We start from the raw sequence: 12,283 nt of genomic DNA on the forward strand, positions 1-12,283 counted from the left end.
CAAAATATTGACACTTTGGGCCCAATTTGGACATTTTGACTTAGGGGTGTACTCACTTTTGTTGCCAGCGGTTTAGACATTAATGGCTGTGTGTTGAGTTATTTTAAGGGGAAGGCAAATTTACACTGTTATACAGTACAAGCTGTACACTCACTACTTTACATTGTAGCAAAGTGTCATCTCTTCAGTGTTGTCACATTAAAAGATATAAAATATTTACAAAAATGTGAGGGGTGTACTCACTTTTGTGAGATACTGTATATATATATATATATATATATATATATATATATTTTAGCAGAGACCTTAGAGAATAAAATGGCAATCGTTGAAATATTTTATGTCACACTGTATTCGCACAGCAGTCTTTCAAACACAATTTTTGGGGAAAAAATACACTTTTTTTTGAATAAAAAAAACCAAGACAGTAAAGTTAGCCTAATTTTTCTGTATAATGTGAAAGATGATGTTAAGCCAAGTCAATAGATACCCCATGTGTCATGCTTTAAATCTGGAATGGCGACAAACTACAGTACCTACAAATCTCCATAGCCAACACTTTAAATTTTTTTAAAGGTTACATGTTTGGAGTTTCAGAGGAGGTCTAGAGCTAGAATTATTGCTTTTAGTTTGCACCCTAGTTTTTCATTACCAGTCATGGATTGGAGCAGGTGGGGGGAGGTTTGGGCGATCTCCAGGCCCATCTGTTTCCCATCCATCCATCAGCATTCATGTACTTCCACGGTGGAGACACTCAGACACTCAGGTTGAGTAGTGCTAGTATGTGTTAGGACTGGAAGATACACAGGGTGCCTTGTTGTTGGCCTTGCAGCTTATACATGCGTTTGCAAATGTGTGTTAACTAAACCCCTGTTTTTAACCCAAGTTGTTAGACAGGTATATTTGGTTTATTAGCAGACTTGTGGGTAAGTATATCAAACGGTGGACCGGCTGGTTCCCACACACCTTCTATTATCCCTCTTGCTTTTCAATTTCATAGAGCTAGAATTATTGCTCTTGCTCTAACAATTGTGGCAATACCTCACATGAGTGGTTTGAACACTGTTTACATATCTGGGCGCAACTTACGTATGATTTCGTTTCTGCGCGTGAGCACAGAGGGACGGGGCACTTTAAATTCTTTTTATATATTTTTTTTATTTTTACTATATCCCTTTTTTTTTAAATTCTCTTTTAATCCTATTAATAGAAATAAACATGACAGCTCCTCTTTATTGAGAGATCTGGGGTTAAAAAGACCTCAGATCTCTTATTTACCTTTAAATAAAAAAAAAAGTAATTTTGTTTTTAAGAGAAGAAAAAAAATCATCCCTTTAGGGCCGAAAGGTGTAAGTGACGTCGCTCCAAGGGCGAATCCACCATCGGGACCACCTTTATTAGATGCAGAATCACCTGCAGTACAAAAAAATATCAGGGTTATGGCAGCCAGCTGCTGCCATAACAACGGTATTTACCGCCAAAGTAATGACGGAAATGTGCTGTGGGCGGTCTTGAAGTGGTTAATACACAGAAGGTATTTTTATTACAACCAGTGTAAGTATCTGCTTTTGATTTGGTATCAGCCTCAAGTCATAGGCGGGGGTGGATCTGTAAAAACCTGGAGGATGGGAGTTGAAGATGCTTGCTGTCAGACTGAGCCCATCTAATGGTAAAAAAGAAGTACTGCAGGGGACAGCTCTGCATTGAAGTGAGTACTGCGGAGAAACCTACTTTTGTAACGTTATCTTTAAATGAGCTGTTCATTTCTATCCTGAATTTTTGTGTTGAGTTCTGCGGTAAAGGTACCTGTACTAAAGGAAATACAGTAGATCTTCAGTTTATTAAAAGGGGTTAAAATACTCACAAAACAGTAGGTAAATAGGCACAATCTGATAATCCATCCAACAAGCGGACAAGACGCCAAAATTCCTTCTCGTGCTACACTCTCTCCCACTTCCAGGTCCCGCCTTGCGTTTTGCGTCACCTGCGCTGGCACCGCCCAAAACGTTTCATCACAGTGGACATCATCAGGGGGAGTGACCATTGATTCATATTTTTCTTTTTATATGTATGTAATATTTTTTATCCACTTTTTTATTTGCACATTGCGTGAAATGATTTATTGCACTTATTGCCTTGAGATTTTGAAAAAATAGGTGAGATTTTTACTATATATTGGGTTATATGTGAATGTAATCAATTTTATGATAGGTTTGATTAGCGCAGTTTAAGATCTACAGTAAAGCTTTCCCCCTGTCAGGGGCATTTTGACAGAAAAGAATGCTTGATGCTTGTAAAAGTGTGTAAAGCGTTTAACAGGGCTTTTTTTCAGCTGGAACTCGGTGGAACGCAGTTCCAGCACCTCCAGCACCTCCAGCACTATATCTATGTAATGGTAAGGGGTGCTGGTGTGTGCTGGAGAGAGTCTATTAATGTTGGCTGCTGGGGATATATTGTTGCCGGAGGGGGGGGGGGGGTCATTGGTTCCTGGAAGAGATCTACTGTTGAGGGAGAGGTCTATTGTTGCTAGCTGCAAGGGACAGTGCTCAGAGGTAGTTAGGGGGCAGAGCTAGGTAGGGGGCAGAGACCAGAAGTGACTCAGAAGGGGGGAGTTACTGCACCTATTCTCTGAGAAAAAAAAGCCCTGGCATTTAGACACATTAAGTGTTTAGGCATTATTTCATTTCATTGGCCAGAAAAATAATTGAATCTGAACATTGAACTAATGAACGCTCAAGGGCTAAACGTGCTTAGTATTAATGCATTTTAGCGCATTTACACGCGTTTAGAAGCATCAAGCATTTTTTCTGCCCAAATTTGCTGCTCCTGGACACACCAGCAGTGGGATTTTTTTCTGCATCTAAACTCCTCTAAAAGTGTATGCATGCATGGACATACAGGCTAACATGCAGGGGTGTTTAGAGGCAGGAAAAAACACCAGACACCATTATAAACGTCTGCAAAAACATCCAGTGTGCACGATTTTCAGCTTAACCGCTTGCCGACTGCTCACAGTATAATTACTGTGGCAGTCAGCCCCTCACAGGCAGAGCGACGTTGGTCTACGTCGCTAGCCTGTGAGGCTCTGGGGAGCGAGCGCGCGCCGTCGGAGTCGCGCTCCCGCGCAGTCATGGACCCCCCCCCCGCGTGTGACCGGCGGACCCGATGTCCGCCGGTCACTCGGCGATCGTCGGGGGAGAGGGAGAAAGTCAGGCGGCTGATGTAAACAAGCCACCTGTCATTCTCCCCGGTGTAGAAACACCGATCACACGGTTCTACAATGTACAACCGTTGATCAGTGTAACTACACCTCAAGCCACAGCCAATCACAGTAAGAATCACGCCCCTAGGGACACACACAGCCCCTCCCTCTCAAATAAAGTTAACCCCTTCACTACCAGTGTATTTTTACAGTATCAGTGCATACAGTATGTATAGCACTGATTACTGTAGAAATGTCACTGGTAACCCCAAAAGTGTCAAAAATGTCAGTCAAGGGTCCGATCTGTCCGCCGCAATGTCGCAGTACCGCAAAAAAATCGCAGATCGCCGCCATTATGCGTTAAAAAAAAAACAACAAAAATGACACAAATCTTTCCCTTTGTTAGTAAACGCGATAACTTTTGCGCAAACAAATAAAAATACGCTTTTTGCGATTTTTTTTACCAAATATAGGTAACATAAAACAAATTGACCGAAAATGTTAAAAAATTTTGATTTTTAAATTTTTTTGGGGGGGAATTTCATATAAAAAAATTTGAAAAATATTGTTTTTTTTTGCAAAATTGACGCTCTTTTTTTGTTTATAGCGCAAAAAATAAAAATCGCACAGGTGATCAAATACCACCAAAAGAAAGCTCTGTTTGTGGGAAAAAAAAGGACACAGATTCGTTTAGGTACAGCGTCGCACGGCCGTGCAATTGTCTGTTAAAGTCACGCAGTGCCGAATCGCAAAATACCCCCTGGTCTTTTAGCCAAATCCTCCGGGGCTTAAGTGGTTAAAGCACTCAGCTCTTTAAGACTAGTACTGCATATGTAGGCTGATTCAGTAATGAAGGTTCGGGATTTAATTTTGTTTCTCAAAGCATATTTAAAATAACTATTAACTGTGTTTGCAAAAAAAATAATATGCAAAATAAATGTGGTTATTTTTTAGTTGTTTTAAACCATAAGAACTTATTTACTAAGCATGTATACACAATTCTTGTGCACATTAGGGGGTGCTTCAATTAAACTACCGCACACCAGGGGGTACTTGCTACACACACAGTTATAAAGGGATATTTAATTATGAATGAGATTATACTAGCAATCATTGCACTGACAAGCACATAACGATGTACAAAGTACTAAAGCTTACCCTAACCACATTTCAGTTTACATAAGACCAGTGATTAAAATGAAATGTGATTGCTGATTGGTTGCTATGGTTTGAACACTGAGTATAATTTTTACTTTGCACCAGGCTAATAAGTATATCTAGTCATTTTTCTTTTTCATTTTTACATAGGGTATGGAAGGGTTAGGACCTTTAGTAAGGTGTAAAATAAAAAAAACTAGAATAGTGGGGAAACCTTCCTGTGGAAACACTTGAGGACAACAAAGACTTGATTCCCCTCCGTTTGGAGAGATTTACCTCACTTCTTGTTGCATTTCTAGAACAGAGAGTAAAAAGACATCCCTCAATAGGACATTGCAGAAAGAAAAAAAAAGCCTAACAGTTCTCACAATCCACAGGCATTATGTTGCATGTTAACGTACATTGCATTAAGGCAGCCTATTGGAAACAATGAGTTGCCAACATACCAAAATATCCCAAATATGTCATGTGCTACAAAATGTGTGATGCACTGCAACATAATATTGTGTGTTTCCTACGTGCTTGGGGTGCAAGTTTGTAGAGCCATTAAGTACACTCATCTCAAACTCGTTTGTGGAGTCATTACGTACACCTACCTCCAACTCTTCTGTAGAGCCATTGAGTACATTCACCTTGGACTCTGTTTGTAGAGCCATTGAGCACATCCACCTCAAACTCTGTTTTAGAGCCATTTAGTACACCCACCTCAACTCTTCAGTAGAGCCATTTAGTACACCCACCTCAAACTCTTCTGTAGAGCCATTTAGTACACCCACCTCAAACTCTTCTGTAGAGCCATTTAGTACACCCACCTCAAACTCTTCTGTAGAGCCATTTAGTACACCCACCTCAAACTCTTCTGTAGAGCCATTTAGTACACCCACCTCAAACTCTTCTGTAGAGCCATTTAGTACACCCACCTCAACTCTTCTGTAGAGCCATTTAGTACACCCACCTCAAACTCTTCTGTAGAGCCATTTAGTACACCCACCTCAAACTCTTCTGTAGAGCCATTTAGTACACCCACCTTAGACTCTTCTGTAGAGCCATTTAGTACACCCACCTTAAACTCTTCTGTAGAGTTAGTACACCCACATTAAACTCTTCTGTAGAGTCATTTAGTACACCCACCTCAACTCTTCTGTAGAGCCATTGACTACACCCACCTCAAACTGTTTTGTAGAGTCATTGAGTACACCCACCTCCAACTCTTCTGTAGAGCCATTTAGTACACCCACCTCAAACTCTTCTGTAGAGTCATTTAGTACACCCACCTCAAACTCTTTTGTAGAGCCATTGACTACACCCACCTCAAACTGTTTTGTAGAGTCATTGACTACACCCACCTCAAACTGTTTTGTAGAGCCATTGAGTACACACACCCCAAACTCTGTTATAGAGCCATTAAGTACACCCACCTCAAACTCTTTTGTAGAACCATGGAGTACACCCACTTCAAACTTTGTAGGGCCATTAAGTGCACCTACCACAAACTCTTTTGTAGAGCCATTAAAGCGGATTTCTGGCCACAAAATCGACATAATCGATTTTGGGCCATCCGCTTGCTCTTGGTCACCTGAAAAACAAATGTATAGTTAAGATTTTTTTGTTTACTTACCTTGTTATTGAAGAAAATATACTCACCTTTCTTCCACTTCCTCCCTCTGCGGCCGCAGCCCGCGCCGTCACTTCCTCTTTGCATTGATTACTGGGAGCTGAACGTCATCGCTCCCAGGAATCAATGCGCCTGCACCGGCCCCGCTCGTCACTTCCGGTGCGGCACCTCATTCCCTGCTAAACAGCTTCTGGGCATGCCCAGAAGCTGTGGAGGGATGACGCGCCCGCACCGGAAGTGACGAGCGGGGCCGGTGCAGGCGCATTCTGGGAGAAGAGGGCACGGAAGAGGACGCAGAAGAGGTCGCGCTGGCTTCAGCTGCCCACATCCGAGATGGCAGTGCTGGAGAAGAAATTTTCAAGGTAAGTATTTCTTCTAAAAGGTAAGTGCGACCCGGGACAGTACAGAGGCTATCCATTATGGAATGTACTAGCCCTGACTGTCCCGGGAGTATTTTTAGCTAAATTTCACCCCCGTGGCCGGAACTCCGCTTTAAGTACACCCATCTCCAACTCTTTTGTAGAGTCATTGAGAACATCCACCTGAAACTCTGTTTGAAGAGCCATTGAGCACACTAAACTCAAACTCCTTTGGAGAGCCAGTACATTCATAGCAATAGAAGTGGTGAAAAAAATAATTGCTTTGCATTTACTAAAATTTCAGTTTTGTAACAACCATATTGACAGCTGCTGATACCAAGGGGTGGATTTACTGAAGGCAAATAGACTGTGCACTTTGCAGAGTGCAGTTGCTCCAGAGCTTAGTAAATGAGCAGAAGCTCTGCTGATTTCCATGATGCAATCATGTGCAAGCAAAATTGTTTTTTTTTTTTCATTTTCCTTTTACGTGAATGGGTATTCTTTGAAAAGCAAATCTTTACCTCATTTACTAAGCTCTGGAGCAATTGCACTTCCAAAAGCGCACTTTGCCTTTCGTAAATCAATCCCCAAATGTCAGCAGTATTCCTAAGAATATTTATAATTTAGATTCATAGGTTCATGCACCAATAAAACAATGCCTATCATGTAAAAAGACTTTCAGTAATGCTGACAAGAAACCTTTGATATAACCTTGATTATTCTATAATAAATATTTGGGAGTCTAGAAAAATCTGAAACTTAATGTAGAGGTCATTGAGATGAAGAGTTTTGGGAAGCCTGGTATAAATGGTACACCAGTACCTACCCCCATGCATACAACTTATCAACACATACAGGGCACAGAAAAGGAATTTGTCCAGACTTCCTCTGCCCCTCTGTCCTGTGATACTGCCAAATGGCCAGAAGCAAGGATAGTTTTTCTCACTCTCCACACAAGCACCTCACTGGTTAAAAGTCTGTAACTGGCTCTAGGTGCCTGAATGAGTGCTCCAGCACCTGACATTGGGGCGGGCCATGGGTTAAGTCCGCTGGACCCTGGGATTTAGTTTCAATTTTCAATCTGGAAATAGTCCCATGGAAACCTGGGGGATATGCATTTGATGACATAGAAGGCAGATGACTTGAAGATCCAAAATCACCTTTTTAGATTATGGCACAAGGTAATTTTAAGAGGCTAGATGATTGCTATGGGGATATATTTAACCTATGTTTTTAATGCTGTTCTGGATTCCTCTCTTGAAACACTGGTAAACCAACTGGCTTCCTCCAAATAATTGTCCCCAATGTGTGCATAACTGTAGAAAGAACATTAGACTTTGACTGACCCCCTTGCCTCCCTTAGGACTGCTGTGCCTCTGACAAGCGATCTACACTAGGATTCAGGGGTGTTGCTAGGTAGGAAAAAGACCGGGGGCTTCAGTACAAAGGTAAATTTGATACCACAATGCCCGTTCCGACATCAGAAGGGGGCGTAAAGATCAGCGCCAGGGTCCAAACCCCTTTATATTACACAGCCCCTGTACCTCTGGACCCCTGCATATTACACAGCCCCTGTACCTCTGAACCCCTTTATATTACACAGCCCCTGTACCTCTGCACCCCTTTACATTACACAGTCCCTGTACCTCTGGACCCATTTACATCACACAGCCTCCACACCTCTGGACCCCTTTTGCATTATACAGGCCCCCCACACCTCTGGACCCTAAACATTACACAGCCCCTCACCTCTGGACCCTATACATTACATAGCCCCTCACCTCTGGACCCCTTTTGCATTACACAGCCCCCCTACAACTCTGGACTCTTTTTTCATTACACAGCCCTCCCCCATACCTCTGGATCCCTTTTGCATCACACAGTCCCCATCCCCCCGCAGCTTTGCCCCTTCCTACCTTATTCGGGCATGCAGAGGGGGAGACACAGGAGCGGAGCAGGAAGCAGGACAGAGGCAGAACTTGAAAAAGAAACAGCAGTGCCAGTGCTGAATAGACAGCGGGAGATGGGAGCTTCCAGAGTATGCTTTCCAAGTTAACCTATTAGCCCTGAGTCCCAAGGCCTGGAGTTGGTTGAGAACTCTGGCTATAGTATGCAGTTTGGCCACCTGAGGTTAAAATATGAGCGCATTGCTTGGCAGCGAGCGAAATCTTAATGTGTAAAATATCCTGCTTTATCTTTCATTTCTCATCGCTCACTAACGGACACCCAGACTTTATATCCAGAGGGGTGTTCCTTTCAGATTTTATTTTCTTTCTGCTCTCCGCATCGTCTGTCACTTCCCTGTGGCTGCCGCTTGCAGGTTGGCGCTGCTCATACTTGGGAGTAGCGGTGAACAAGCAGCATTAGGACTTGGACATAGCTTTTTCTTGTCATAGGAGTGATATTTTGATTGTCCCGTCACTTTTGTCAGACATTCTGCAAACAATCGATCACACTCACATGCCACCCTGCCACAGAGATCAGTCGATAGACATTTCACATTCGCCTTTACGCAGGAAAATTGATAAGGGCTAGTCTTGCTCGAGCATTGCAGATTCCCCTTGGCGTGGCTGTAACAACAGTCATGAGCAAGGCAGCATTGATCCACTTCATCGACAGGTTGCCCTTAGCCACCAGGGCCACAGAAACACCCGTATAGGGTAAGGCCCGTCAAGGAAACACCTAGCCTGCTTTTGGAGCAAAAAAGGCTCACCCCCATATCCATCAGATTGCGTTCATCACGCACCGGAGTATTGGCACAACTTTCAAGCATCTTGTAATGGGTGCACCATGTGAAGACCAGGGTGAAGAGCAGTAGTTTGTTCATTTTAAAAATGTGGCAGAAATTGGGGTTTTTTTCTGTTGGGAACCCAAATGGAGTTCTTTTATATCTGAAAAGGAAAAAAAAAAAATTGTAGGCTTCATTCACAGTGTTGACTTGGGGGGGGGCTGTAAACAAAGGGTGACTGACCTGCAGTTTTACTGCCCCCCTTTCTAAAAGTCCACTTAAAAGATAGCATTGGCCACTTGGGATCTTATACATGCCACAGTTGGGGTGCTTTGCTTATACCGTGTGCCATGTTCAGTGGGCAGTACCGCCGCCAAAACAACCCACAATGGCAAATCAAATGCTTGGCTCACTTACAGTTGTTATGTAGTATTTACATAGAAAATGCTCTGTTTGACTCTCAAATGTTTTTTTTAAATCAGACATTCAGGAGGCAGCAGTATCGCCTCCTGAATGCCTAGCAGCTACTGTAGTCCACATTGGATCACTTTTCAGAGGGGTGGTAGAGACTGCTGAAGTTGTAAATGAGCTCCTAGGGGGGTAAAAAAAAGTTTAGGGCTGTCTCCGCTTTAGCAACATGTTACACCCGTATTTAGGGTGTAACATGTTGCTAAGCACCGCAACGCTCACCCCCTGAACCCCATAAACCCATCTCCCCCCAAGTCTCATTTTGCAGTTCTCAATGGACTAGGAGTGCACTGATCAGCACACTCATAGTCCATTGACATTTTCTGCAGCTCAGTAACTAAAATCCCTTACAGAGATCTGCCGGAAGTGTCTGCAGGAGCCGGACATTGCACTCGTGATCCACTGATAGCGGGTGCAATACTTTGCAGGATTCTGTATAAAAAATAAAGATAAATTCACTTTTTTTTTTTTTACCAGTAACAAAGTGCATTTCTTTTTTTTTTCTTTTTTTTTTTTTTTTTAGTTTTAACAGTATATGTGACCACACATTGACTAAATATTGTTAAGACAGAAAATATTTCCATATGACATGCACAATAGTGTTAGTAAAATAGCACAGTTTAGTACCGTTTTTCAGAAGTTTGATTTTATGGTCAAATGTCCACAAAGCTTTCTGTATTGTCCTTTTCCAGATAGCGGGGGGGGGGGGGGGGCTGTAACTTTTCAAAATGGACAGGTATGTTTATTCATCACACACAATGGGGAAGTAATCTTCCACTGTGTACACTGCGTTCCATACGGCTGATGCAGCATTACAGAAGGAGCTTCCATTACCAATGTAATCAAGTAAGCAATGCTGTGTGGGAGGCTTGGCCGCTAATCTGACCACTGGAGATACTGGACACTGTGGGGTTGATTTACTAAATGCAAATAAACTGTGCACTGTGCAAAGTTCAGTTGTACTCTGTAAGTGCAGTTGCTCCAGAGTTTACTAAATGAGGTAAGGCTTTACTTTGCAAAGAATACCCAATCATGTGCAAGGTAAATAAAAAACAGTATTTTTTTTTGCACATGAATGGATGATGGAAGTCAGCAGAGTTCCTGCTCATTTTGGCCCCTTTCACACGGGCTTTCTGATCCGATCCGCCTGTCAGTTTTTCAGGCAAACCGGATCGGATGCTCCATGCAGCCCTATGGAGCAACGGATGTCTCCGCTGACACCCGCTGCTATCCGTCCGATCCTGTCCGTGAAATCTGGACTGATGGAAACTCCATTTTCCATCCGTCTGGAGGATCGGATAAGATCGGATGAAAACGGACAGGCGGTCTATTTTCATCCGATCTCCCATAGAGGAGAGCAGGGATCTGACAGCTCTGTCTCTGCACACAGAGCGGAGACGGAGCTGTCATCCACCTGCTCAGCGGAGATCAGCAGATCAATCCCTACTCAGCAAAACGGATTCCGTCGGGTGTACCTCCTGTGTGAAAGGAGCTTTTCCAAGCTCAGGAGCGGCTGCTCTTGCAGACGGCAACTGAATTTTCCACAGTGCACAGTGTATTTGCCTTTAGTAAATCAACCCCTGTATGCAGGGGCTGACTGGCAACTTTCGGCCCAGGGGGCAAGTACAAACCAGAGGCCCATGGTGCAGTGACTCAGCCCCCCTCCCACTCTCCCTCTTCCAAGCCTCCTCCTGACCCCCAATGCATGCTGAAGCTCTGCTCCAGGTACTCTCTACTCACCAGCCGAATCCAGGTCCCGACCAGGCCAGTGGAGACTGATTGGGGGGAGCTGGGAAAGCAGGGTCGGGGCTGGCTGGGGAAGGAGAGTCTCCAGTGGGGCATGGAACCAGTCTCTGCTAAGACACAGCTTACACCATCCATGCTGGGGGGGGGGGGGGGTGGCTGTGCTCTGTCATTGTCTTCTTCATCCCACACTCAGCAGGTCAGCAGTGGGGACTTTTTACTTCCCTTCACCAGGAATCCTTTAGGCATATCTGTGGCAGAAGTGGTACAGCCTTTTTATAGGGCATCAGAGCAGCCCGGTGGGCAATTGCCCCCCTGACCCCTGGTCCAGTCCTCCCCTGTCTATGTGCATCAGCACAACATCCCATATCTTAAAAGAAGTAGCAGTGCTATGCAAACTGACAACAGCAACATGGATCTGCTTCCATGCTTATTATGGTCAGAATGAAATCTAGAGAAGGGAAACTTGCAGAATTATAGTAAACTAAAAAAGTGAAATCTCCATCCCTCAGTACAGCGTTAAAATATCTGTATACACATCACATAAAATGATAATATCTGAAAGAAGACAAACTTAAACCATCAATATCTTTCTCTAAAAAAAAGTTCTAAAACAAGTGTAAATAATTCCTCCTTTTATATAGAATTTATCCATAAACCGCTGCGCTTCTTTGTATAAACCGCTTGAAACATACGTTCAGTGCTTACTGACATGTCCCTTCACCAATTCAAATGGACATCCACTCACCACATAATATTGCCTCCCTTTGATCAAAGATGGGGGGAAAAAAGTGCTTTAAACTCCTGTTATTTAGTAAAGATACTTCTCTTATCCTATCAGATCCCTCCCCCTTTTAAAGCCTTCTTTAATGAGGAAGCTGGGGTTTTTGGCCTTCTTCTGGATCAACTGTGGGTATAGGATTGTGTAGGTGGGCTATCCATCATATACCTGTGTCCTCTCTACATCTTAAGCATAACCTATTGGCAACTTGGCGATCCTTGAGGGCATT

General features: G+C 43.4%; 1 protein-coding gene and 1 pseudogene across 2 annotated transcripts in view; both read right to left on the minus strand.

Moving 5' to 3' along the window:
- The window catches only part of LOC309565932 (uncharacterized protein), a 46,180-nt gene that overhangs the window by 16,431 nt on the left and 17,466 nt on the right, over window positions 1-12,283 (minus strand). The window contains exons 3-4 of the mRNA XM_082270962.1: window positions 5,492-5,820; window positions 5,101-5,290 (exon numbers count right to left, since the gene is read on the minus strand). Coding sequence (XP_082127088.1) covers window positions 5,101-5,290; window positions 5,492-5,820 — 519 coding nt within the window. The remainder of the gene's footprint in view (window positions 1-5,100; window positions 5,291-5,491; window positions 5,821-12,283) is intronic.
- On the minus strand, window positions 8,549-9,161 carry LOC309565065 (basic phospholipase A2 nigroxin B-like; annotated as a pseudogene). Its single transcript has one exon. The product of its transcript is annotated as a basic phospholipase A2 nigroxin B-like (transcript).

Source organism: Pelophylax lessonae (genome assembly GCF_965119305.1).
Source record: "Pelophylax lessonae genome assembly, chromosome: 10".
NCBI classification, from domain to species: Eukaryota; Metazoa; Chordata; class Amphibia; order Anura; family Ranidae; genus Pelophylax; species Pelophylax lessonae.